Source organism: Microcaecilia unicolor, chromosome 1 (assembly GCF_901765095.1).
Source record: "Microcaecilia unicolor chromosome 1, aMicUni1.1, whole genome shotgun sequence".
Taxonomy (NCBI): Eukaryota; Metazoa; Chordata; class Amphibia; order Gymnophiona; family Siphonopidae; genus Microcaecilia; species Microcaecilia unicolor.
The window spans coordinates 183916884-183944660 of NC_044031.1; the positions used below are offsets into that span (position 1 = coordinate 183916884).

Genomic DNA, 27777 nt, shown 5'->3' on the forward strand with positions numbered 1-27777 from the left:
GGTATTTTATAAAGAAACATGTGCACCAACTTGTACACTTGTAGCAGGCACTCTGTCATAAAATTCGACATTCATCCATTTCCCACTTTAAGCATTCATCTACTGTATCTAAACAAATTCACTGAACTCTTCTCAGTTGACCTTATTCACTGCCCTCCCCTCCCCCCAATATACAAACCAGTCTCGCTCCAGATTTACCTAATGACCTTCCACATTGGATGCACTCACTCATTTTTCTAGCTCATTTTCCCCTTCTCATTCCTCCAGCCATATTCACTAATTTTTTCTTTTACAGATATCAGTTACTTCCTCTTTTTTAAAATATATATATTTACTGATATCTCTGCTTAAATATAGTTACTGTACCAAACCATCACTTCCTCTGTATTAATCAATTATATATGGGTTTACAAGAGAGTTCATTACAGATGTTTCCCATCTGGAACAATATTTTGGAATTATGATCTACTTGACACTTGTTCCAGACCTTAACAAAGATGGTCAGACACAAATCCAGACCTCCCCTCCCTCAAGAAAACTGATGCATTCTACCCTGTACTAGGCACTTCATGGAGCAAACAATTCTCACCCTAGAGATTAGAACCCCAAAATTAAAATGTCAATAAACTTGCAATTAGGCTGCAAAACAGAACAAGTGGTGTGGTTTTGGAACCTGAAGAAAGAGGTCAGATCTGACAATTGATTAATTTTTTTCCAGTTTTTAGATTTGAGTTAGGAAAGAACGGTTGACATAGAACTGAGGCTGACTTTAATCTCGTGAAAGTTTATGAATCTGTCCATAGCTTTCAAATAAGGTTTGAGCAAAAAGGCCAAGAACCATACAAATACACAGACCTGTAACTATAAACCTCCCCTGAAGCCCCCTTCCCTCTGTTACCTGCCATTCGCAGCATCATGGCTTGCAGCGGGGTCAGGTCTTTGGCACTCTTTCTTTTCTTCTTCTTTTTGCGTGAGGATTCAGGGGCATCAGCAAAGCGCACACTGAGACCTAAAAGGAGGAGGAGGGCAGAATCAGACAGCAGAGCTTAGAGGTAGAAACATTCAAGGATACAACATGAAACTGTTACCATTGTATTAGGGAAAAGTATATTGGTTAGCATAAAAGACTGGCACGAAGAGAGAAGAGGCAGTACGAACTAGAATTCAGCCCAAGGAATTTCACAGAACTCATCAAGAACAGCAAGCCTCAGTCTTTTTTTGTAATGTAAATTATTTGTATTTTGGTGACATTTGTCTATGGTTTGGAGTTATCATATCTGTGCACCTATGAGGTTTATTTATTTACTTGCCAAAATCTGTCAAAGGGTTTAGAGGCTGCTCTGAAAGGCATCACTAATGTTAAAAGCAGCCACCTTTTTTTTTTTTTTTGAAATAAAGCAAATTCACAGAACCCATATAAAGGCCAATAGATAGAGACTGACTGGTGGCCAGGTTCTAACTCATATTGCAGACAGTGTGCTTTACCAGATTTCCTGCCAACACTCACCTGCTTTCTTCTCCTTGCCTGAATCATCCAGATGTCTGCGCTCATCACTCTCACTGTCCCCATCTGAACGCTCACTGTCACTGTCGTCGTCACTGCTGTTGTCCCTGTCCTGGTCCATCTCTTCAGGGTACCCCTCATCTTCACTTGTGCTGGAGCCATCATCATTGTGACCTCGCTGACCTGTTTGGGGGTGGGGGAATGAAAGAGGTGAGAAACAGAATGTGATATTAATCAATAGAGCAGTGATTGTCAACCAGAGTGTCTGGACACACTGATGTGTCACCAAAACTTTGGCATGACAGCAAGCCTATACTTCCCTTAACAACTACCTGTGCCTGTAAGCTTGGAAGAGAAAAGATCCAGAGAGCCAGATAGTTGAAAACCCTATAACTAATCCCCATTTCTGCTTCCCCACTACCCCCAGCAATAATTGTTGCCACCAGCCTCAAGTGATGTGGGTCTGCTGCATGGTTTTGTGTTACTTTGCAATATCTGGTGTGGAGGAATTTTGTTGTTGTTGTTACTGAAGTGACACCAGAATTTGTAAGAGGAAACATTCTAGCTCTATGCTCTAGAATGGATAAAAATTTCTTGATGTTGACAATAAGTTTAGTGTGATTAACTGGTTATTAAAGTATATTCTAATTAAATTTTTAAAATATTTTTCCAGATGTTTCCAGAGACATTCAGAAGAGACGTTAGTAATTCTTATAGCTGAACCCAGGCATTCTTCAGTTAGGGGCTACTTTCTTCCTATGTTACCCTTGTAAATCGTTATACCCATACTAGCCCGCTCAAGTCACTTCACTGGCTCCCTGTCTGCTTCCGCATTCAGTTTAAACTTCTCATACTGACCTTTAAATGCATCCACTCTGCAGCACCCCATTACCTCTCCGCTCTCATCTCTCCCTACATTCCTCCCTGTGAACTTCGCTCGCTTGACAAATCTCTCTTGTCGTCGTCCTTCTCCTCCACTGCTAACTCCAGGCTTCGCTCCTTTTCTCTCGCGGCACCTTATACCTGGAATAGACTTCCTGGACCTATACGTCTAGCTCCATCTCTACCTGTTTTCAAGTCTATGCTGAAAACCCACCTTTTTTCACTGCTGCTTTTAGCTCCTAGCCACAATTGCCCTCCCCTTGTCCCTTCCTCCCTTCTCACCCATTACTTCCCTCACCCGTAACCGTCTTGTTTGTCTGTATTACTTAGATTGTAAGCTCTTTTGAGCAGGGACTGTCTCTTTGTGTCAGGTGTTCAGCGCTGCGTGTGTCTGGTAGCGCTATACAAATGCTAATAATAATAAATGTGTAGTTAAGTACCAATCAGTTAAATATGTCTTTTTTGAACCTTCTCATCTCACAGTTTTCTTTGTATTACAAAGAATCACTGGGGGGTAATTTGTACTTTGTGATCGGCTCTTTTCTTTTGGTTACTGGAATCCTGTACATGTTATGTGTATTTACCTTGTTATTTTTGTTTTCCTTTTTAATACAGATTCTCCATAGTCTGTAATCTTAGATCCTATAATAAGGACGAGTATGATTTTCAATGTATAATTTCCTTTTTTTTTGTTTTCTTCCTTTATAGACTATTTAAGCTGTGAATCATATTTTGCTGTACAAGTGTTTTTGTTCGATTGTAAATGTGATTATTATATTTTTAAAGGTAAAATTATGTATAATCATACCTGATAATTTTCTTTCCATTAATCATAGCTGATCAATCCATAGACTGGTGGGTTGTGTCCATCTACCAGCAGGTGGAGATAGAGAGCAAACTTTTGCCTCCCTATATGTGGTCATGTGCTGCCGGAAACTCCTCAGTATGTCGATATCAAAGCTCCATCCGCAGGACTCAGCACTTAGAGAATTACACCCACGAAGGGACACTCTGCCCAGCTCACCACCGCCGAAACGGGGGAGGGGAATTAACCCAGCTCATCCCCACACAAGTGGGGGAGGGGAATCCGTCCAGCTCATCCCCGCGGAGCGGGGGAGGGACACCACACCCGCCGATGCGGGGGGATCTGGCTTATCCTGCAACCGCAACCGCGGGAGGAGCTGACTGACCCTAACACCGCCGAAGCGGGAGGGGTACAAAGCTGCCCTACAGCCGCACGAAGCGGGAGGGAGTGCCGGCAGAATTTAAGTCTCAATCCAGCCCCGTAAAACGGAGGGGAGAGGAATGCAGCAGCTCACTGTAACACAAACTCGTCTTAACTCTTGAAGAATCCAAGTGAAAAAACTTGAACACGAAGTCTTTCTGAAGTAACTGAAGACTAAACTTGAACCTGAAATGCAACCAGAATAAAAACAGTACAGATATCTGGGAGGGGCTATGGATTGATCAGCTATGATTAATGGAAAGAAAATTATCAGGTATGATTATACATAATTTTACCTTCCATATCATCATGCTGATCAATCCATAGACTGGTGGGATGTACCGAAGCAGTACTCACCCAGGGCGGGACCTAGAAATCCCTGACCGCAACACTGAAGCTCCAAACCGGGCCTCCGCCCGAGCAGCCACAGTCAAGCGGTAATGCTTGGAGAATGTATGGGCCGAAGCCCAAGTTGCCGCCTTGCATATCTCTTCCAAGGAGACGGAACCGGCCTCTGCCATCGAGGCCGCCTGAGCTCTTGTGGAGTGAGCCTTCAGCTGGATAGGCGGCACCTTCCCCGCGGCCACATAAGCCGCTGCAATGGCTTCCTTGACCCATCTTGCCACTGTAGGCTTAGCAGCCTGCAGACCCTTACGAGGACCTGCAAACAGGACAAACAGATGATCCGACTTCCGGAAATCATTGGTCACTTCCAAGTATCTGATGATGACTCGTCTCACATCCAGATATTTAAGAGCAGAGTACTCCTCTGGGTAGTCCTCCCTACGAAAGGAAGGGAGACAGAGCTGCTGATTCACATGGAAGCGAGAAACAATCTTGGGCAGAAAGGAAGGCACTGTGCGAATAGTCACTCCTGCCTCAGTGAACTGCAGAAAAGGCTCTCGACATGAGAGCGCCTGGAGCTCGGAAACTCTTCTGGCTGAAGTGATAGCCACCAAAAAGACTGCTTTCAACGTCAGGTCTTTCAGAGATGCCCTCGACAAGGGTTCAAACGGCGGCTTCTGCAATGCTCTTAGCACCAGGTTGAGATTCCACGCAGGCACCACTGAGTGCAGAGGAGGGCGCAGGTGATTAACTCCCTTGAGAAAGCGCACCACATCTGGCTGCGAAGCCAGGGAAGCACCCTTCAGGCGGCCCCTGAAGCAAGCCAGAGCCGCTACCTGGACTTTAAGGGAACTGAGCGACAGGCCTTTCTCCAGACCTTCTTGCAGGAACGCCAACACTGAAGAAATTGGAGCCGTGAAGGGAGAAAGAGAGCCTGCTTCACACCACGCTGCAAAGATACGCCAAACCCTGGCGTAAGCAGTAGAAGTAGAGCGCTTCCTCGCTCTTAGCATAGTGGCGATAACCTTGTCTGAGAAGCCCTTCTTCCTCAGACGCTGCCGCTCAATAGCCAGGCCGTAAGACCAAAGGGGGAGGGATCCTCCATCACCACGGGACCCTGATGTAACAGGCCCTGCTCCACTGTCAGCCGCAGAGGATCGTCGATTGAGAGCCTGATCAAGTCCGCATACCAGGGACGTCTGGGCCAATCCGGACCCACCAGGATTACTCTGCCGGGATGCCTTGCCACCCGGTCTAGCACCCTGCCCAACATGGGCCAGGGCGGGAACACATAGAGGAGCTCTTGCGTCGGCCACTGTTGGAGGAGAGCATCTACTCCCAGGGATCGAGGGTCCCGTCCTCTGCTGAAAAAGCGCGGCACTTGGCAATTGGCCGATGACGCCATCAGATCTAGGCTCGGCTGGCCCCAGCGCTTCGTGATGTCCAAGAACGCCTGAGCAGATAGCTGCCACTCTCCGGGCTCCAAGGTATGGCGACTGAGAAAGTCCGCCTTGACATTCATGACTCCGGCAATGTGGGCCGCTGAAAGCTGCTCCAGGTTCGCTTCCGCCCACTGGCAAAGATTCATAGCCTCCTTGGCTAGAGGGGCGCTCTTGGTACCTCCCTGGCGGTTGACATAGGCCACAGCCGTGGCATTGTCCGACAGGGCCCGTACAGGCTTCAACACCAGTACCGGGATGAACTCCAAAAGCGCCAACCGAATGGCTCTGAGTTCCAGGAGGTTGATAGACCACTTTGCTGCTGCAGGAGACCAGAGCCCCTGCGCTGTCCTTCCCAAGCAGTGGGCTCCCCAGCCCGACAACGAGGCGTCCGTCGTGACGACAATCCACTCTGGGGTCACCAGAGGCATTCCCGCAGACAACTTGTCTGTCTGCATCCACCAGCTCAGCGCCTTGCGCACTGCTGGATCCAAGGGAAGGCGCACAGCATAATCCTCCGACATCGGAGTCCAGCGCTGCAGCAGGGAGTGTTGTAGTGGTCTCATATGAGCCCTGGCCCAGGGCACTACTTCCATCGTGGCCGTCATAGAGCCCAACAGCTGCACATAGTCCCAAGCCCGAAGAGGAGAGGCTACTAGGAACTGGTCCACCTGAGCCTGAAGTTTGACAATCCGATTGTCTGGCAGGAACACTCTGCCCACTTGGGTGTCGAATCGAACTCCCAGATACTCCAGGGACTGAGTCGGGCGCAGCTGGCTCTTCTCCCAGTTGATGATCCATCCCAGGGAGCTCAAAAGAGCAACCACAGCTTTGCCGCACTCTGCATAAGAGGGGGCTCGGATCAACCAGTCGTCCAGATAAGGATGGACTTGTACTCCTTCCTTTCGCAGGAAGGCCGCTATGACCACCATTACTTTGGAAAAGGTCCGCGGAGCAGTAGCCAACCCGAACGGGAGGGCTCTGAACTGGAAGTGTCGGCCCAGGACTGCAAAACGCAGAAAGCGTTGATGAGGAGGCCAGATGGGAATATGCAGGTACGCTTCCTTGATGTCCAAGGATGCCAGGTACTCCCCTGCCTTCACTGCCGCTATAACAGAGCGGAGAGTCTCCATGCGAAAGTGCCGCACTTTCAAGGCCCGATTGACCCCTTTGAGGTCGAGGATAGGCCGGACAGAACCTCCTTTCTTTGGTACCACAAAGTAAATGGAGTAACGCCCCTTGCCAAGCTGACTTTCTGGCACCGGAACGACCGCACCCAGGCGGATCATATTGTCCAAAGTCTGCTGCACTGCCACAGCTTTGACCGGAGACTTGCAGGGAGAGAGTACAAACCCGTCTCTTAAGGGTCGGCAGAACTCTAGCTTGTAGCCGTCTCTGATGACTTCCAGCACCCAAGCGTCTGAAGTTATTGTGGTCCACTCGCCCAGAAACGAGGACAGCCGTCCTCCAATCTGCACTGGGGCGTGGACCAAGACCCCGTCATTGGGTACGAGACCCTGGGGGAGGACCGGAGGGAGCACCTCCGGGACGGCGGTCTCTGCGAAAGGAATGCTGCTTGGGGGAGAAATTCCTCTTAAAGGAAGAGGGGGCAGAAGAACCCGACCTGCCCGGGCGGTACCGACGGGCTTCCTGAAAACGTCCTCTGGAGGTACCGGGACGAGCACTAGCCTGAGCCCTGACCTCTGGTAACTTCTTGCCCTTAGACGTGCCGAGATCGGTCACGATTCTGTCCAGCTCGACCCCAAAGAGCAGCTTGCCTTTAAAAGGCAATCTAGCCAGGCGGGATTTAGAGGCGTGGTCAGCAGACCAATGTTTCAGCCAAAGCCACCGCCGCGCAGAGACTGTCTGAGCCATGCCTTTAGCTGAGGCTCTCAAGACATCATACAGCAAGTCTGCCAAATAGGCTAAGCCCGATTCCAGGGCTGGCCAATCAGCCCTCAAGGAATGATCCGAGGGGGAAGCCCGCTGCACCATAGTCAGGCACGCCCTGGCCACATAGGAGCCGCAAACTGAGGCCTGCAAACTTAAAGCAGCCGCCTCAAAGGACGACCTTAAGGCCGCCTCCAATCTCCTGTCTTGGGCGTCCTTTAGGGCCGTGCCACCTTCCACCGGCAATGCCGTTTTCTTAGTCACCGCAGTGATTAAAGAATCCACGGTAGGCCACAGATAGGCCTCACGTTCACTCACAGCCAAAGGATAGAGGCGGGACATAGCCCTAGCCACTTTAAGGCTCGCTTCTGGGACATCCCATTGAGCCGAAATTAAGGTGTGCATGGCATCATGCACGTGGAAGGTTCTAGGCGGGCGCTTCGTCCCCAGCATAATGGCAGAGCCAACAGGGGCTGAGGGAGAGACGTCCTCCGGAGAGGATATCTTCAAAGTGTCCATGGCCTGTAACAACAGGTTGGGCAAATCCTCTGGGCGAAAAAGCCGCGCTGCAGAGGGGTCATCCGCTCCATCCGAGCGGGGATCCGTCTCCTCCAAGGAATCCGCAAAGGACCGTTGGGAGACCTCAGACACGCTGCCCTCATCTACATCGGAGGAGACTAATTCCTCCAAGGCCTGGGAATCAACCCGAGGGCGTTTACCTCTGGGAACCTCAACCTCTTTACCAGACGAGGGAGCGGGGGCAGCGTTGTGCATGAGGAAGGCCTGATGCAGCAGCAAAACAAACTCGGGGGAGAAACCCCCCAGACTGTGCACTCCCGCAGCCTGGGCAACAGCCCTAGGCGCGCTCTCAACCGGCGCTCGCAACAGCGGGGGAGAGACATGCTGCGCATCCAAAATGGCGTCCGGCGCGAAACTCCGCGAAGGAGCCGCGCGGGAAGAACGGCTCTTAACTTTAGCCGCTTCTGTGCCGTCGCCCAAATTAAGGGCGTTCATGGCATTAATGTCTCCAACCTCAAGGGCGGCCCAAGAAGAAGCCGTCCGAGCCGCGTGGCCGGCCAAGATGGCGGAGGCGAGGAGCGGGGGATGGGCGTTTATGGCGGGAAAAACCGCCACGCCTGAGGAAGGACCGGGACATTCATCGGTCACGAAACTGTCACCCAACAAGGGCGAATCAGGCTTTAAGACCCCCGCATCCCCTCTAGAAGCGCTCAAGCGACCCGGGGAGCGACCCTTTGCGCCCTCGCCCTCCGACGCCATGTGCCACGAGGAGAAGAATCGGGGAACCCCCGCCCGCTATAAAAAGGTAAAAATTACCTGCTGTCCGCTCCGAGTTGTAACGACCTGGTGTCCCAGTGAGTAGCTGCAATAGACGCTTAAATAAACGTCGAAATAAACGCCTTTAAAGACGTTTAAAATTTTTTTTTTTTTTTAACGGAGCCAGCGGGAGGGGGGAGAAAAGGAGGGACCTGGCACCACCAGGTTTGCACTTGCTCAAAAGAGCCCTCAACCCCAGGCACTCAACAAAACCTAAAAATTAGGCTTGGAGGCCTAGCCAGAGCTGCTGCTGTGTGTGACCACCACCTGCTGAGATAGAGAACATACTGAGGAGTTTCCGGCAGCACATGACCACATATAGGGAGGCAAAAGTTTGCTCTCTATCTCCACCTGCTGGTAGATGGACACAACCCACCAGTCTATGGATTGATCAGCTTGATGATATGGAAAATATATATTTTCCTTGTATCATTTCTAACAATGAAATTTTTAGAACTGATGTTTTCGTTCAGCTGTAAACTTTAGTGCTCAGTGTGTAACACACATGAACACTTTTTGACAGGTGTGTCACAACAGAAGAAAGGTTGAGAACCACTGCTGCAGAGTGATATTGTTGACATTAGCAAGAATGCATGTGAAGGGCAATTCCATAACTGGGTGCATATGCACAGAATACCAGCACTTTCATGGTAAGTGCACACTTATGTGTGCTAAGTGGTAGCAAAGCAACTAAGCGCTACTCTGTAAGGGCACATTAGGTAACAAGGTGGTGGTCACATCAGTGGAGTATGGGCGGTAAGTTATGTACACCTTGCTGCAGTTAGGAAATTGCTGTTATACCAGGTCTATGACTGGTGTAATTTTGGGCGCTCAGATGCAGATATAGAATAGGCACTCACTGTGCAGCATTGGGGCATTTACAGAACTGTCCCAAATACACATAGGTAAAGCCAAAAAAGGGACTTTGAAATGCCATGTGAATGACCTGGGTTTGAATCTTACTTTCTCAGCACTGCCAGCATTGGTGAGTCTCCAGAGGAGGTAGGGACTTCTCCCTCATTCACAACAGGCAGTGTTGTGGCCTGCAGGAGGATGGAATAAAAATTCCAGGACGGTGCTGGTGGGTAATCATGTCACCCTAACTCACTGAGTAATGGCAATGCTTGTTAGATCAAATATAGTCAGTAGGACAGAAGTATGGCGTATTGGAGATTGCTGTAGAAAAACATTATTTTCCCTTCTCCCCCTTCTTAAAACAAATAAATAAACTCAGAAATTTTAAATTGACATTTTTGAGACTCCTTTCTCTTAGCGAGAATTGGTCACTTTCGATATGAGCTGCACTAATTGAAGCATCGACTACACATTCAGCTGCAATGTTACAAATGTAAATTTGACTGATAAATTCCTAAAGGTATTTTTCATTGAACGGGCAGTCTGCAACAAGACATGACCAATTATCAAACTTTCTATCTCACAAAATAGCAATATGGAGACTCTGCTATCTAGTTAAACTCCATGCTTTGTTTGCTTGCATCAGTAAAATGCTTGGTATAATTTATTTTAAAAAAATGGGGTTGCATTTTGTTACATTAAAAAAAATGTTTTGAGATATAGAGGGGCACAATTGAACGAAAACGTCTATCTCCATGGGCGTTTATCTCCGAGAATGGGTCTGTGAAGGGGCGGACCGAACCGTGTTTTCGCAAAAAATAGACGTCCATGTTTTATTCGACAATTTGTGAGCTGGGCGTTTTTGTTTTTCAGCGATAATGGAAAATGAAAGCGCCCAGCTCAAAAACAAATAAATCCAAGGCATTTGTTCGTGGGAGGGGCCAGGATTCGTAGTGCACTGGTCCCCCTCACATGCCAGGACACCAACCGGGCACCCTAGGGGGCACTTTTACAAAAACAAAAAAAAAACATAAAAGAGCTCCCAGGTGCATAGCACCCTTCCCTTGTGTGTTGAGCCCCCCCAAATCCCCCTCAAAACCCACTGCCCACAAGTCTACACCATTACTATAGCCCTAAGGGGTGAAGGGGGGCACCTACATGTGGGTACAGTGGGTTTGGGGGGTTGGACGACTAATAAGCATTAAGCAGCACAATTGTAATAGGTAGTGGGGGATGGGCCTGGGTCCACCTGCCTGAAGTCCACTGCACCCCCTAACAACTGCTCCAGGGACCTGCATACTGCTGCCAGGGAGGTGGGTATGACATTTGATGGTGAAAATAAAAAGTTGTGAAACATCATTTTTTTTGTGGTGGGAGGGTGTTAGTGACCACTGGGGGAGTCAGGGGAGGTCATCCCCAATTCCCTCTGGGGGTAATCTGGTCATTTAGGGCACTTTTGGGGGCCTTATTCGTGAAAAAACAGGGTCCAGGAAAAGTGCCCTAAATTCTAGCTACAAACGCATACTTTTTTTCCATTATCGGCGAAAGGCGCCCATCTCTGTTCGGGTGATAACCATGCCCCAGTCCCGCCTTCACCACGCCTCTGACACGCCTCCTACACGCCCCCTGTCAACTTTGTACGCTTCCGCGATGGAGTGCAGTTGAAAACGTCTAAGTTCGGCTTTCGATTATACCGCGTTATTCGTTTTTGTGAGATAAACGTCCATCTCCCGATTTAGGTCGGAACTTGGGCGTTTTTCTCGTTCGATTATAAGCAGGATAGTCTACATAAAAAGTGATATAGTTTTGTATAGTCCATCCTGTTCTGGATCTCACAGCACTAGCACAGAAATGGGATTTTCCTGTTTTGTAGGGCGAAGTGTTTTACAGCCCCATTACCTGCACTAGGGCTGTGCATCTCCTCCTCCCGTCTCCTGAGGATATTCTCCAGTGCAAAACCCAATTTACGGCCATACATCTGTAGCACCTGGGGTGGTGGTGGCCCTGGAGGCGGACCTGGGGGCTTCTTCCCTGGGGGTAACCTGGGGACAGTGTGCCCAGGGGGAGGAGCAACTGACACAATCCGGGATGGTGGTCTGGGAATCGAGACAGAAACAATAGAAAATAAATGATAACGTGAAATCCTTTCACAGGCAACCATTTTCAATCAAAAATCACTGCACTGAGAAAATATAGCTTCCCTCAGTAATCTGTGCCAAAAGACATGGGGAAAGCATATTATACACATAGAGAATGAAATAAAACAAACATATATATTGATACTACTCTGTTACACTATCTGGTTTGAATTCCTTAAATCAACAATTAAGACCAAGAACTTAAAATTCTCTTAACATCCAAACCTCAAGAACCCCACCAAAATCCTATTAACAACTGCTTAACCTTAAGACCCACCTTTCCCCCCCCCCCCCGAATCCTTCCCCACTCATGACTAAATGATAACCTTACTTCCCTCTGTTTTAATTCTGCTTTCACCTCTTATACTGTCCTGATTTTTAGCTTTGTGAACCGCCTAGATGCCTATGTATAGGCCTTGTGCAGTATATCAAATGGGATGAATAAATAAATAAGCTTTACTTGCACAAAATACTGGGGGCTATGCACACAACTGACAAGCAGGACAGATTGATCAGCACAGTAGATAATGTCATTCCAGATGCCAGAACAGAGTGCTCTTTCCATTGCTCAGAAAGATAACAAGTTGTTAAGGGAAAGTGACAAAAGCATAAGAAAAAACCTGGTGCAGATGAGCAATCTGCCAGAAAGCAAAAAAAAAACAAAAAAACAAAAAACCCAAATAAACAAAAAACACACCCCATCTGAAAGGCTCCAAATTGTGAGGTGACCAAAAAGATCATCAATAAAAACTTGGGGCCCTGTTTACTAAGTTGTGCTATAGGCGCACTAATTTTAGCGCACGCTAAAAATGCTAGCGCATCTTAGTAAACAGGGCCCATGGATACCCCACAAAAGATCTCAGAGAAAATAATCCACTACACCATTAAAGAAAGAAATCTATCATTCTATAATGGCTGTTTTATGCATTCCTTGATAAAAAAAATCCTCTATGGAATCATAACTATCCCCATTAAAATCAAGAATCTTTTAAATCTCCAGAGCACTCACGCATACAGATGATTGCACAAAACAAGACCTTCTTTGCTCCTACTACAAAATTATAAATTCAGGATTTTACCTCAAGGGGAGTTTAGGTTTTCTAAAAGAAAAGTTTAATTTTTTGAATCCAAGATTTCTCAAGACTCCTATATTTATAATTTTACCCAAAATTCTTTTTTAAAATGTATTTATGCAAATACATCTCAGAGAGGTAACAGAAACAGGGGCAAAATGATGTGCATGGGGGGGGGGGGGGGGGGGTTTGCACAGGGACACAAAGTGGAGATGCAGTGTGGGGACAGTATATATATTTATTTATTTAGATTTTTCTCACACCTTTTCCAGTAGTAGCTCAAGGTGAGTTACATTCAGGTACCCTGGATATGTCTCTGTCCTAGGAGGGCTCACAATCGAAGTTTGTACCTGAGGCAATGGAGGGTTAAGTGACTTGCCCAAGATCACAAGGAGCAGCAGCAGGATTTGAACCAGCCACCTCTGGATTGCAAGACCAGTGCTCTAGCCACTAGGCCACTCCTCCACTCCACTGTATATGGACATAGAGGGGCAATGCCAGACACAGGAAGGAGATGTTCAACAGAGGGGGAGAGGATAGGGAGATAGAGGGTGATGATGGATTTGGGGAAACGAGAACAGGGGAAATAATGTAGAGGGACACAGAAGGGTGATGCTGAACATGGGGGATGACAGGGACACAGAAATGGAAGATGGATGGTGAACATGGAGAGAGAAGTCAAATGGACAGGAGAACCTGGTGAGTGAGTTAAGAGAAGACATGATTTTAAAAACACAATGACCAAACAAAAGGTAGAAAAAATAATTGTATTTTCCACTTTGTGATCAGAGTATCTCATATTTGAAATGCACATCTTGCCAGAGCTAGTCTTAGACATGGCTGGGACCCAGGGCAGAAATTGGGGAGGGGACCCCAAAGCTCACTACCAGGCTACACTTTCTTCACCTTTCATCAGGCTTGGGGCTCTCTCTGGTCAGGGGCCAAGGGCAGTTGCCCTAGTCACACTCCCCTAACACCATCCCTAGCATGTGCCATCTTTATATTTTGAACAGTACAAGAGTAAATTCATCTCCTTCTATATCTCTGGCGTTATACTAAATAACTATTTGAGGCTTGTGCAGACAGGGGTCAGAGCTCACAGGGACGGGATGGGGACAGGGACAAAGCTTGCGGGGATGGGGGACAAACTTTGTCCCTGTGTCATTCTCTACTCTCTATCACCACCTGCTGGTAGATGGTCATAACCCACAAGTTTCTGGATTCATCTGCTGCAGATGACAAAGAAATTATGTTTTCCATGTATGTATATTCTAATTTAGCAAGGTAATAGATGTTTGTTCTTTGACCCATCGTAGTTGTCTGCATTTGTGTTTTCTAAAGCTGGTTAGGCCTATGGGAGTTTCCCCTTTTGAGTCATTTTGCTATTCTTTGCAAGATGTAGCAAAGTTAGTCAAAACTTTATTTCCTCTATACTGTTACTTGAATATTTTCTCCACATTTGATTCTTTTGTGTCCATCCTCCCATGCCTTATGGACTAATAAGTTGAGGTTGGCTTGTAATTATTTTTGAGTTACTTTCTTTTTTCTTTGCTTTATCCAGAGAACCGTAACTGTAATTTCTTTAAAACAAATGTATGTTTATATTGTAAATCCTATAAACAAAAACGTAAAAAAAAAAAAAAAAAAAAAAGAAAATCATGGAAAAATGCTAATAGAGGCAGAATCCTGAGCTTCTTAAATTTTCTTCATATTTGCTTATTGTCACCTTAGATTCTCCTGAGAAAATACCTTAAGGAAACTTTAGGTTTACCTGCTTCTGAAAGTTCACCTATTACAAATTATTATTTATTTGTTCAGATAAGAACATACTGGGTCAGACCAATGGTCCATCTAGCCCAGTATTCCTGTTTCTAATAGTAGCCAACCCAGGTCACAAGTACTCCAATAAGGAGTGGATGCAGAGGTTGATTTAACTACTTTTCTTGAGGATACTCAAGATCAAATAAATACAAGATCTACTCTCTTAGTAACCGTTGGTAATGAGAATGATAAATCTTTGATTCTGAAATATTTTCAGAAGAAAGAAGTGAAGTACTGGGAGCTAGAATTTATATATTTCCTGATGTTGCTAGAACCACACAACACAGACAAAAAGCCTTTTTGGCTAATCTACAGTTACGGCTCTAGGAGCTACATTTTTTCATAAATACCTTTATAGATGTTTGATTACTTTTCAGGGTAAGAAGTACATCTTTTGGATCTGTTGCAGTTACAACAATTCCTTAAGGATCATGAGAAATAATTCCTTGAGATTGTGGAGTAATAGATTGTTAAGCTGCAATACTTTTAGATTTGTATAACCTAATTATTTTCCTTAATGGTTGTATTGCCTCTTCCCTTGATGTGGGCTAGTTGGTTTATGATTCATGATTATTTCTTATTTTATTTTCGTATTTGCCATTTTTGTACCATCTTCAAAGTTTGAATTTGTATAAATTAAAATGTAATTAAAAAAAAAAAAAAAAAAAAAGAACTTTTGGTTTTCCTCCGAGTCTCTATGAGTACCACTGCTACTAGGTTTGGAAGATTTGCCGATCTGTCCCTGTAAGGAATAGACTTGCAGAACATCATTAGCATGTCAGAGGACAATCGAGATCCAAGGTTCCTGGATTTGTTGTTCTGAAAGGATGTTTGATGTACTTGAAAACGATCACACTGAAGGAAGCAGAACAGTTGGCTCTGAATCCTTCAGTCTGTTAAAAATCTATCCTGCTTGAAGAAGAAAGAAACCAAGGCTTGGGCATATCATCAGGAGACCTCAGAGGCTTGAATTCTCTCAAAACCTTTACCAGGATGCCCATAACGTTTTACAATAAAATGGCTGAAATAAAGTAGACCACTGAGACATGCTTCAGAAACTAACAGACCAACTTGGCAGCCCCAAAAGGGCGTGTGGACGGCACTACCAGTGCTATGTGTTTTACCTAAACACGTTTTCAAATGTGAATCTTCTATAGGTCCCTTGAGGACATTCAAGGAAGTTATGCCATGACTATGCTGGGCCTGAAAATGTAGGCATGCACACCACTTGGAAATTCAGGGCTCAGACACGAAGAACTTGTCTCAGTAAATATCTCAGAATAAAATCCTACAAAATCTTTAGAGCACTGAGGTTCATTACTGTCAAGGTATGTGAAAATAACTCACTTGAAGACCTTGCCCCAGAAGATGCTTTCACTGTAAAGGAGATCTCAGACATCCACCTTAGGAAGAGTAAGCTTCTCTGTCATTGCTGTACCAATACATAGCCCTGCTTGCAGAGTACCCAAGTCTGCTCAATTAGAGCCTGAAAGACTTGATTCAGATTACCCATGAATCTAGAATCCCCTAAGTAAGTCAGGCTCTTGTATCAGAGAATCACCATAACCAAGTCCTCCAGGAACATAGAAATGACATGGAGTTCTTTCCTTTGGCAGAGCTGGTCTTCAGAAAGGGTATTCCCTTCACCCACTGCGGGATTCCTTTTTTTTTTTTTTTTTATTTGTACCCCGCGCTTTCCCACTCATGGCAGGCTCAATGCGGCTTACATGGGGCAATGGAGGGTTAAGTGACTTGCCCAGAGTCACAAGGAGCTGCCTGTGCCTGCAGTAGGACTCGAACCCAGTTCCCCAGGACCAAAGTCCACCACTTCATACTTTTATGAAGGCACATAAACATCAATGTTGTCTTTGTTGGAGGAGTAGCCTAGTGGTTAGTGCAGCGGACTCTGATCCTGGGGAACTGGGTTCAATTCCCACTGCAGCTCCTTGTGACTCTGGGCAAGTCACTTAACCCTCCACTGCCCCAGCTACAAATAAGTACCTGTATATATTATGTAAACCACTTTGAATGTAGTTACAAAAACCACAGAAAGGTGGTATATCAAGTCCCATTCCCTTTATAAAACAGGCTTAAACTGGCACCCTTTTTGGATTTCTCCCATAGGCACCCCCCTAAAAAAAAAATCCAGCCCTAAATGTCTCTTTGTTCCAGTGTAATTGGAACTGAAGCCAGTAAAGTGCACTGTACCTGGATCTCTTGCTATCACCAGTACAAGGTTTCAACTAGGTCTCTGAAAATAAATGATTGCAGTCTGAGGAACTCATTCACTTTGAATGCCCTGGAATCAGATACGTGGTATGGCATGTATGGTTACAGTTTTAGATTTCAACTTTTTTTTTTATTGATGGTAAAACTTAAACAGAAACTTTTCGCAAAAGGAAAATGATACAGCATAAGGAAATACAGTATCGTTCCGCATCAACCAATTCCTTATCTTCCCCCTACCCTTCCCTTAAGAACCCTCCCCCCTTCACCACTCTCTACCCCCCCCTCTCTCTTCAAGCCCCCCCTTCCCCCTTGTGTATGGTTACAGTTTTATTGAGACTTGAGCTGCAAGTTCTTCCTTACCCGTAGGCGGATGTCTTCTTTAAGATGGAGGGGGGCTGTGCCCCTGGTAAAGGGATGTCTTGGACCAGGATGTTGGAGGGAGCGTGAGGCATATCTGGCAGAGGGATACTCTCTACCTCTACATGCTGAGCATTCTGAAAAACAACCACCACAGGCAGATTACTGGACAACATAGTGACTGCAGCACACAGGATTAACATTCTCTATTTCTCTTCGTTAAAGCAGGCTTAGGGCCTCCTGTTCTAAGCATTTTTTCCCATAGGCATAAAATGGTATAAAACCTTTATTATACAGAATCATTACTGACCTGCTCCTAGGGGATTGGTCTATTCCTTGGGTTGCATTTAATATCCTGACTGAGAATTCACTACATGAAATTACAATCATCCACCAAATCAGCAATGGACTAACCTGAAACCTTTAAAAGGTTGTTTGGGTGGTGATGGTATCTGTTTTCACAGACTCTAGTGATCATGAGACCTTGTTTTTGTTAGTGGTCCCCCACCCAAGTCGAACCCAGGCCCATCCCTGCTTAGCTTCTGAGATATGATGCATTAGGTTATGCTCAAGGTGCCATTGCTAGAAAGCTATGAGTACTACCTCCATTTTATTTTATAGTACTATAAAAACTGTCTGATGTTGAGGCAAATCCAATGAGTAATCTATACTCACAGCTTGAACACAAAATTGAGCCTCTCAAATCTTCTATACATCTTACCTCTAAAAACAAATTTGGCCAGTAGGGATAGTCAGGTGGAAGGAATAGGAGAGACCAAATCAGGATGTTCACAATGAATGATGCACAATTCATTTAAGAAATGTAGAGCTTTGGGCAGTCAAACATGACTGTCCATTTGCTGGCTTGGTTTGTTAGTAAGATAAGCTCTGGGCCACTATCCTGGTCAATCTAAAAAAGGAGGAGTCCCTTTTACTAAGCTGCAGTAAGCACTAGTGAGTGCATACTGCAGCTTAAAATGGCTTACTGCAGGGACACGCTCAGGAGCCCTGCAGTAAGTCTGAAATCTGCGCACACAAATCACGTGCTAAAAAAATATTTTAATTCTTTCCATGGTCACAGCATGTTGTGGGCAGAGAATGGGAGTTTCTGCACTGATCAGCTAGTGCAGCTATGTTACTGTGTGAACCCTTACCACCTACAAAACAGGTGTCAGTGAGTGCTTATGCGCTAATTTTAAATAGCCGTGCACTAATGGCAACATTAGAGCATGGCCATTTATTGAGAAACTGGAAAATTTACCATTTTACTACAACATAAGGGCACCCTAAGGTTACTTTCTACCACAGTTTATTAAGAGGACCCCAAAGAAAATAAGGAACAGTTGAAGAGATACTTATCACCCTATACCCACAGGGTCAGTATATTGTATTGAGTAATTTGAACATATGCATATACAGATATATATATTCTTATTATTGTTCCAGGGATAAATAAATGGAAGGTTAAGCCCAAAGACACACTTGTTTCCACTGGTACATCTGGGGCTCAGATGGATATATTTATGGCTACTTCTACTGGGTAAAGCAAAGATACTTAGCTGTAGCAGGTATTCTCCAAGGACAGCAGGCCATTCATTCTCACATGTGGGTGATGTCATCCATGTCGCCTGGTGTGGAGCTTAAACAAGCTAATACAACTTTAAGAACACGCAAAGTGTCTCCACCCCGCATACATGAGCGCCTTCCCCACGCCGCGAGCGCACGGGACCATCGGTATAATACTATAGCATACTTAAAAAAAAAAAAAAGAGACAACTCCAAGGGGAGGTGGGAGGGTATGTTAGAATGAATGGCCTGCTGTCCTTGGAGAATATCTGCTACAGATAAGTATCTTCACGTTCTCCGAGAACAAACAGGCCATATTCTCACATGCTGGAATCCCCAGCTACGAGGCTCACCGAAAACAACCATAGATCAACTGGGCCTCGCAATGGCAAGGACAAAATAGTAATTAACCTGAAACTATATACAACTGTGTGAGAGAGCAGCCTGGAACACAACAAAACAGGCCGAGGAGGGTGGAGTTGGATTCTAGACCCCAAACAAATTCTGCAGAACTGTCTGTCCAGACTATCGCGTCAGTTATCCTGCTCAAGGCAGTAGTGAGATGTGAATGTGTAACACTGAAGACCACGTTGCAGCCTTGCAAATTTCTTCTATGGAGGCTGACCGCAAGTGGGCTACCAACACTGCCATGGCTCTGACATTATGACTCATGACATGATCCTCAAGAGTTAGCCCAACCTTGGCGTAAGTGAAGGAAATGCAATCTGCTAGCCAACTGGAGATTGTGCGTTTGCCATTCCAATGGCAAACCCCATCCTGTTGAGATAAAAAGAAACAAAAAGCTGGGTGGACTGTCTATAGGGCCTAGTCTGTCCAAGTAAAAGGGCAGTGCTCGCCTGCAATTCAAGGTGTGCAGTGCACTTTCGCCAGGATGGGCATGAGGTTTGGGTATTGAGTGAACAAGACAGGAGGAGACAGGAGAAATGAAAAATGAACAGCAGCCACTAGGAACAACGTAGAGAGAAACTGGAACCAACGTAATGGAACATAAAACCATCCAAAAAACAAAGGTAGAAAAAAGTGTGTTATTTTGAATTTATTAACTGAAATACGTTAGCTTTGAGTAATGTTCATTGCAGATGTCTTTGTATTGGACTTAGTACAAAATATAATGATTTATGTTTCTCCAGTGTTGCAATACATATGAAGTTTGACTTTTTGGAGTTCGCAGTTCAATTTTTGTCTTCATATTTCCATTTATAATTGGTGATCCCTTGCTCTGTATTTTGTGAGATTCAGTGTTTTGCATGTGACTAAGGTGTAGCATTCTGTTGTGTTGAGATCTGTAGCATTCCCACTTGTTCTGTTTTACCTGTAGTAAGTGTATTGGTGTTTTAGGGCCCACAGTAATATTTGTAGTGCTGCCTGATTATAGGTAGGATTCTAGCTGTTTGAATCATAGGATTAGTACTACTGTTGAATGATATGTTTGCTACTTATGTGTTGAATTAGCATTTTTTTTTCAGGTTTTGTATTTCACAATGTGCCTGGTAGTGGAGAAATTTGTATTGCTATTGCTCAGATGCCATGCAAATCAGGATTTTATTTTTTTGTTATGGTGACTTCCATGGAGAAATATTCTAGCTCTGATCTGTACTTGCTGTAGGGAGGTTGAATTTTTGTGGCTGCACATCATGTTGACATTTAACTCATAAGAACTGCTATACTGTGTCTCACCAAAGGTCTGTGAGGGTCATTAATGCAGTGTGTCACACACGCAAGCATTGTCTATAAGAGGTGTTCAGGTGTGTCCCAATTGGAAAAAAGATCGATAGTCATTGCTCTTGGCAGCATATAGAAAGCAAAACAACATGCAGATCTTTCCAAATTTAAAACCCCAGATGCACTGCTAGAAAATGTCACTCACTGGCCTTCAATCTCAATACACTGTAATAGTGAATCTCACGCTTTGAGGTGAGCCACACTTGGCGTCTCTAATTCAGGAGAGAAGAGTAGCATGGGGGTGCTATCCCTGGCCTACCGGCTCCTGCCCACCAAAAGTTGTGCCATCTGATCCTACTACTTGCCTGTCCTGGTGCTACTAAATCCACTGCAGAGCGAGGAGTTCCTCTCTTTTCGCTCCAGCCACTATGGCTGCCGGCACCACCTGGCTGCCAAAATCAGAGAATCTACCTCCCGTTTTGTGTGCAATACAGTAAGTGCTTGTTCTCTGCCTTCAACTCCTACGTGGTTCCATCAGCCAGGCCAATGATCGAAGCCCCGTACTGTTCCAATCAGTGCTCTAAAATTAGCATCAACACAGTGTGGGGCTTGAACGCCCCTATAATCAGAGCTGATAGCATGCAATTTTAAGCACGCTATTACCTCTGATCACAGGGGTACTTCTGCGGAAGAACTGTGCCTGGTCATGCGCCCACGGCACAATCCTCCCGCAGAAGTTGTTTGACAGCAAAAGAAGCCTGACAGGTCCAGGATTTTTTCCTGGACCTGTCAAAACTTACCCCCCCCCCCCCCCCCAACAGGAACTAAAATGCCTTGGTAGGCCAGTGGACCGCTATCTCCCTGCCCGACATCTTCCCTTGATCTACCTTGCTGTAGTAGTTGGAGGAGGGAGAGACTAGCAATCCCTCTCTCCTCTTCGGGTGCCTCCTCAAAATGGCAGCATCCTGCCCGGTGGATCCTAGGACGCCCTTGGCAGGGCTTAACTTCCATATAAGGTTTACCCCACCCAACGCAACTCAGGATGCACCGGGCAGGACACCACCATTATGAGGCGCCTGGAGAGTGCCAGTCCCTCCCTCCAACTACTACAATGAGGTAGGCCACGGATGGGGGCTGTTGGGAGGGGGAATAGCAGTCCACTAGACTACCTTGTCATTTTAGTTCATGTTGGCGGGTGGGGGTGTGAAGCTAGCGATCCCACTGAACCACCAGGGCATTTTAGTTCATGTTGGCAGGTGGTGGTGGTGGTGGTGGTGGTGGTGGGGGGGGGGGGGGGGTGGTAGCTAGCAGTCCCACTGGATCATCAGGGCTTTTGTGTTTTGGGGGTGGGGGAGACATCCAGGCCTCGTGTTTGGGGGGGGGGGGGGGGCTTAGGTTTGATAGGTCTGGGACCTGTCAAACCTCTTTAGGGGTCTCCCCCATTCCTCCCGAGCTGGCGTAGGGCTTGCAGAGAAGCAGCGCCCTTGTTTCGTTCGCTGCCCGCTGATCATTAGGGAGGAATGCTGGAGACCCTCACTTGAATGCAATTAGCGATCAGAGCTGGCGAACGTGTTTCACGCGCTGGCTAGCTCTGATCATCGGGAAGAAGCAAACGTGGGTGCTAGAAGGGCACCACTGACCTCTAGAACCCGTGCTTGCTTTTAATCACCTGGCAGGAGCGGCTGGAGTGAAGAAAAGAGCTCCTCACTACAGCAGATATAGTGGCACTGGGCAGGTAGGAGAAGGGGGGTGACGAGACCAGTCTAATGCTGGGGATGGGAAAAGGGGGTTGGAGGCTGACAAGAGGGCAGGTGGGAGGCAGAAGCTGGAGCTGGGTCTGTTATTGGGATGGGAAGGGGGGTTTTGGTGGAGGAAGAAGGAAGAGATGGACAGATATTGGGGGGAGGGGAGAGAAACATGGGCATATGCAGAGGAAGGTGAAAACAGAGGAACACAGAGATGAATGCTGGTGAGAAGCTGGAGGAAAGATAGGGTAAATAAATATTGAAGGAGATAAGTAAATGCTGAGGAAGGAGAGAAGGAAGTATAGGAGAAAAGGCAGGGACAACAGCTGCTGGGGAAAGGGGGAAAAAGAACCCCAAAGGGCTATGAAGAGTGTGAGGGATGAAAGGTAATATAGGTAAGAGGTAAGCGAGGGAATGTGTGCCTAAATAATGCTCCCTTCATTCAGTATTGGAAAGAGGCAAGACATTCATTAAGTGATTTATGGTTCATTGTGTTGTTACAATTACATCATACGGATGGTGATATTTCTAGGTACAGTGGGGGAAATAAGTATTTGATCCCTTGCTGATTTTGTAAGTTTGCCCACTGACAAAGACATGAGCAGCCCATAATTGAAGGGTAGGTTATTGGTAACAGTGAGAGATAGCACATCACAAATTAAATCCGGAAAATCACATTGTGGAAAGTATATGAATTTATTTGCATTCTGCAGAGGGAAATAAGTATTTGATCCCTCTGGCAAACAAGACCTAATACTTGGTGGCAAAACCCTTGTTGGCAAGCACAGCGGTCAGACGTCTTCTGTAGTTGATGATGAGGTTTGCACACATGTCAGGAGGAATTTTGGTCCACTCCTCTTTGCAGATCATCTCTAAATCATTAAGAGTTCTGGGCTGTCGCTTGGCAACTCGCAGCTTCAGCTCCCTCCATAAGTTTTCAATGGGATTAAGGTCTGGTGACTGGCTAGGCCACTCCATGACCCTAATGTGCTTCTTCCTGAGCCACTCCTTTGTTGCCTTGGCTGTATGTTTTGGGTCATTGTCGTGCTGGAAGACCCAGCCACGACCCATTTTTAAGGCCCTGGCGGAGGGAAGGAGGTTGTCACTCAGAATTGTACGGTACATGGCCCCATCCATTCTCCCATTGATGCGGTGAAGTAGTCCTGTGCCCTTAGCAGAGAAACACCCCCAAAACATAACATTTCCACCTCCATGCTTGACAGTGGGGACGGTGTTCTTTGGGTCATAGGCAGCATTTCTCTTCCTCCAAACACGGCGAGTTGAGTTCATGCCAAAGAGCTCAATTTTTGTCTCATCTGACCACAGCACCTTCTCCCAATCACTCTCGGCATCATCCAGGTGTTCACTGGCAAACTTCAGACGGGCCGTCACATGTGCCTTCCGGAGCAGGGGGACCTTGCGGGCACTGCAGGATTGCAATCCGTTATGTCGTAATGTGTTACCAATGGTTTTCGTGGTGACAGTGGTCCCAGCTGCCTTGAGATCATTGACAAGTTCCCCCCTTGTAGTTGTAGGCTGATTTCTAACCTTCCTCATGATCAAGGATACCCCACGAGGTGAGATTTTGCGTGGAGCCCCAGATCTTTGTCGATTGACAGTCATTTTGTACTTCTTCCATTTTCTTACTATGGCACCAACAGTTGTCTCCTTCTCGCCCAGCGTCTTACTGATGGTTTTGTAGCCCATTCCAGCCTTGTGCAGGTGTATGATCTTGTCCCTGACATCCTTAGACAGCTCCTTGCTCTTGGCCATTTTGTAGAGGTTAGAGTCTGACTGATTCACTGAGTCTGTGGACAGGTGTCTTTCATACAGGTGACCATTGCCGACAGCTGTCTGTCATGCAGGTAACGAGTTGATTTGGAGCATCTACCTGGTCTGTAGGGGCCAGATCTCTTACTGGTTGGTGGGGGATCAAATACTTATTTCCCTCTGCAGAATGCAAATAAATTCATATACTTTCCACAATGTGATTTTCCGGATTTAATTTGTGATGTGCTATCTCTCACTGTTACCAATAACCTACCCTTCAATTATGGGCTGCTCATGTCTTTGTCAGTGGGCAAACTTACAAAATCAGCAAGGGATCAAATACTTATTTCCCCCACTGTATCTCCTGCACAAAGAACAAAAAATGATAATTTTATGTTGGTTTAAACAAAGAAACTGAGTGCTGTAGTATGAGTAGCAGCAAGAGTAGTGATGTCATAGGGCGATGACAAGATATGGTAAAATTATGTATCATACCTGATAATTTTCTTTCCATTAATCATAGCTGATCAATCCATAGACTGGTGGGTTGTGTCCATCTACCAGCAGGTGGAGATAGAGAGCAAAGCTTTTGCCTCCCTATATGTGGTCATGTGCTGCCGGAAACTCCTCAGTATGTCGATATCAAAGCTCCATCCGCAGGACTCAGCACTTAGAGAATTACACCCACAAAGGGACACTCTGCCCAGCTCACCACCGCTGAAACGGGGGAGGGGAATTAACCCAGCTCATCCCCACACAAGTGGGGGAGGGGACTCCGTCCAGCTCATCCCCGCGGAGCGGGGGAGGGACACCACCCCGCCGATGCGGGGGGATCTGGCTTATCCTGCAACCGCAACCGCGGGAGGTGCTGACTGACCCTAACACCGCCGAAGCGGGAGGGGTACAAAGCTGCCCTACAGCCGCACGAAGCGGGAGGGAGCGCCGGCAGAATTTATGTCTCAATCCAGCCCCGTAAAACGGAGGGGAGAGGAATGCAGCAGCTCACTGTAACACAAACTCGTCTCAACTCTTGAAGAATCCAATTGAAAAAAACTTGAAAAAGAAGTCCTCCTGAACAGGAACTGAAGACTAAACTTGAACCTGAAATGCAACCAGAATATAAACAGTACAGATATCTGGGAGGGGCTATGGATTGATCAGCTATGATTAATGGAAAGAAAATTATCAGGTATGATACATAATTTTACCTTCCATATCATCATGCTGATCAATCCATAGACTGGTGGGATGTACCGAAGCAGTACTCACCCAGGGCGGGACATAGAAATCCCTGACCGCAACACTGAAGCTCCAAACCGGGCCTCCGCCCGAGCAGCCACAGTCAAGCGGTAATGTCTGGAGAAGGTATGGGCCGATGCCCAAGTTGCCGCCTTGCAAATCTCTACCAAGGAGACGGACCCGGCCTCTGCCATCGAGGCCGCCTGAGCTCTAGTGGAGTGGGCCTTCAACTGAATAGGCGGCACCTTCCCCGCGGCCACATAAGCCGCTGCAATGGCTTCCTTGACCCATCTTGCCACTGTAGGCTTAGCAGCCTGCAGACCCTTACGAGGACCTGCAAACAGGACAAACAGATGATCCGACTTCCGGAAATCATTGGTCACTTCCAAGTATCTGATGATGACCCGTCTCACATCCAGATATTTGAGAGCAGAATACTCTTCTGGGTAGTCCTCCCTACAAAAGGAAGGGAGACAGAGCTGCTGACTCACATGGAAGCGAGAAATAATCTTGGGTAGGAAGGAAGGCACTGTCCGAATAGTCACTCCTGCCTCAGTGAACTGCAGAAAAAACTCTCGACAAGAGAGTGCCTGGAGCTCGGAAACTCTTCTGGCTGAAGTGATAGCCACCAAAAAGACTGCTCTCAATGTCAGGTCTTTCAGAGATGCCCTCGACAAGAGTTCAAAAGGCGGCTTTGTAAGGCTCTTAGCACCAGGTCCACGCAGGCACCACTGAGTGCAGAGGAGGGCGCAGGTGATTAACTCCCTTTAGGAAACGCACCACATCTGGCTGCAAAGCCAGGGAAGCACCCTTCAGGCGGCCCCTGAAGCAAGCCAGGGCCACTACCTGGACTTTCAGGGAACTGAGCGACAGGCCTTTCTCCAGACCTTCTTGCAGGAACGCCAGCACTGAAGAAACTGGAGCAGTAAATGGAGAAAGTGAACCTGCTTCACACCACGCTGCAAAGGTACGCCAAACCCTGGCGTAAGCAGTAGAAGTAGAGCGCTTCCTCGCTCTCAGCAGAGTGGCGATGACCTTGTCCGAGAAGCCCTTCTTCCTCAGACTCTGCCGCTCAATAGCCAGGCCGTAAAACCAAAGGGGGAGGGATCCTCCATCACCACGGGACCCTGATGTAACAGGCCCTGCTCCACTGGCAGTCGCAGAGGTTCGTCCACTGAGAGCCCGATCAAGTCCGCATACCAGGGACGTCTGGGCCAATCCGGACCCACCAGGATTATCCGGCCCGGATGCTTTGCCACCCGGTCTAGCACCCTGCCCAACATGGGCCAGGGCGGGAACACATAGAGAAGCTCTTGTGTCGGCCACTGTTGGAGAAGAGCATCTACTCCCAGGGATCGCGGATCCCGTCCTCTGCTGAAAAAGCGCGGCACTTGGCAATTGGCCGATGACGCCATCAGATCTAGGCTCGGCTGGCCCCAGCGCTTCGTGATGTCCAAGAACGCCTGAACAGATAGCTGCCACTCTCTGGGCTCCAAGGTATGGCGACTGCGAAAGTCCGCCTTGACATTCATGACTCCGGCAATGTGGGCCGCTGACAGCTGTTCCAGGTTCGCTTCCGCCCACTGGCATAGATTCATGGCCTCCTTGGCTAGAGGGGCGCTCTTGGTACCTCCCTGGCAGATGACATAGGCCACAGCCGTGGCATTGTCCGACAGGACCCGTACAGGCTTCAACGCCAGTACCGGGATGAACTCCAAAAGCGCCAACCGAATGGCTCTGAGTTCCAGGAGGTTGATAGACCACTTTACCTCTGCAGGAGACCAGAGCCCCTGCGCTGTCCTTCCCAAGCAGTGGGCTCCCCAGCCCGACAACGAGGCGTCCGTCGTGACGACAATCCACTCCGGGGTCACCAGAGGCATTCCTGCAGACAACTTGTCTGTCTGCGTCCACCAGCTCAGCGCCTTGCGCACTGCTGGGTCCAAGGGAAGGCGCACAGCATAATCCTCCGACATCGGAGTCCAGCGCTGCAGCAGAGAGTGTTGTAGTGGTCTCATATGAGCCCTGGCCCAGGGCACTACTTCCATCGTGGCCGTCATAGAGCCCAACAGCTGCACATAGTCCCAAGCCCGAAGAGGAGAGGCTACTAGGAACTGGTCCATCTGAGCCTGAAGCTTGACAATCCGATTGTCTGGCAGGAACACTCTGCCCACTTGGGAGTCGAATCGAACTTCCAGATACTCCAGGGACTGAGTTGGGCGCAGCTGGCTTTCCTCCCAGTTGATGATCCACCCCAGGGAGTTCAAAAGAGCAACCACCCGGTTCACAGCTTTGCCACACTCTGCATAAGAGGGGGCTCGGATCAACCAGTCGTCCAGATAAGGATGGACTTGTACTCCTTCCTTCCTCAGGAAGGCCGCGATGACCACCATTACTTTGGAGAAGGTCCGCGGAGCAGTAGCCAACCCGAATGGGAGGGCTCTGAACTGGAAGTGTCGGCCCAGTACTGCAAAACGCAGAAAGCGTTGATGAGGAGGCCAGATGGGAATATTCAAGTACGCTTCCTTGAAGTCCAAGGATGCCAGGAACTCTCCTGCCTGCACTGCCGCTATAACAGAGCGGAGGGTCTCCATGCGAAAGAGCCTGATTGACCCCTTGAGGTCGAGGATAGGCCGTACAGAACCTCCTTTCTTTGGTACCACAAAGTAAATGGAGTAACATCC

General features: G+C 47.2%; 1 protein-coding gene across 2 annotated transcripts in view; it reads right to left on the reverse strand.

The window, feature by feature from the left end:
- Positions 1-27777, reverse strand: part of WBP11 (WW domain binding protein 11) — an 83942-nt gene that overhangs the window by 17040 nt on the left and 39125 nt on the right. For both annotated transcript variants that reach the window (XM_030203103.1, XM_030203096.1), the window contains 4 exons: positions 17097-17230; positions 11375-11571; positions 1508-1687; positions 899-1009 (listed from right to left, as the gene is read on the reverse strand). In XM_030203103.1, the coding sequence (XP_030058963.1) occupies positions 899-1009; positions 1508-1687; positions 11375-11571; positions 17097-17230 (622 nt within the window). The remainder of the gene's footprint in view (positions 1-898; positions 1010-1507; positions 1688-11374; positions 11572-17096; positions 17231-27777) is intronic.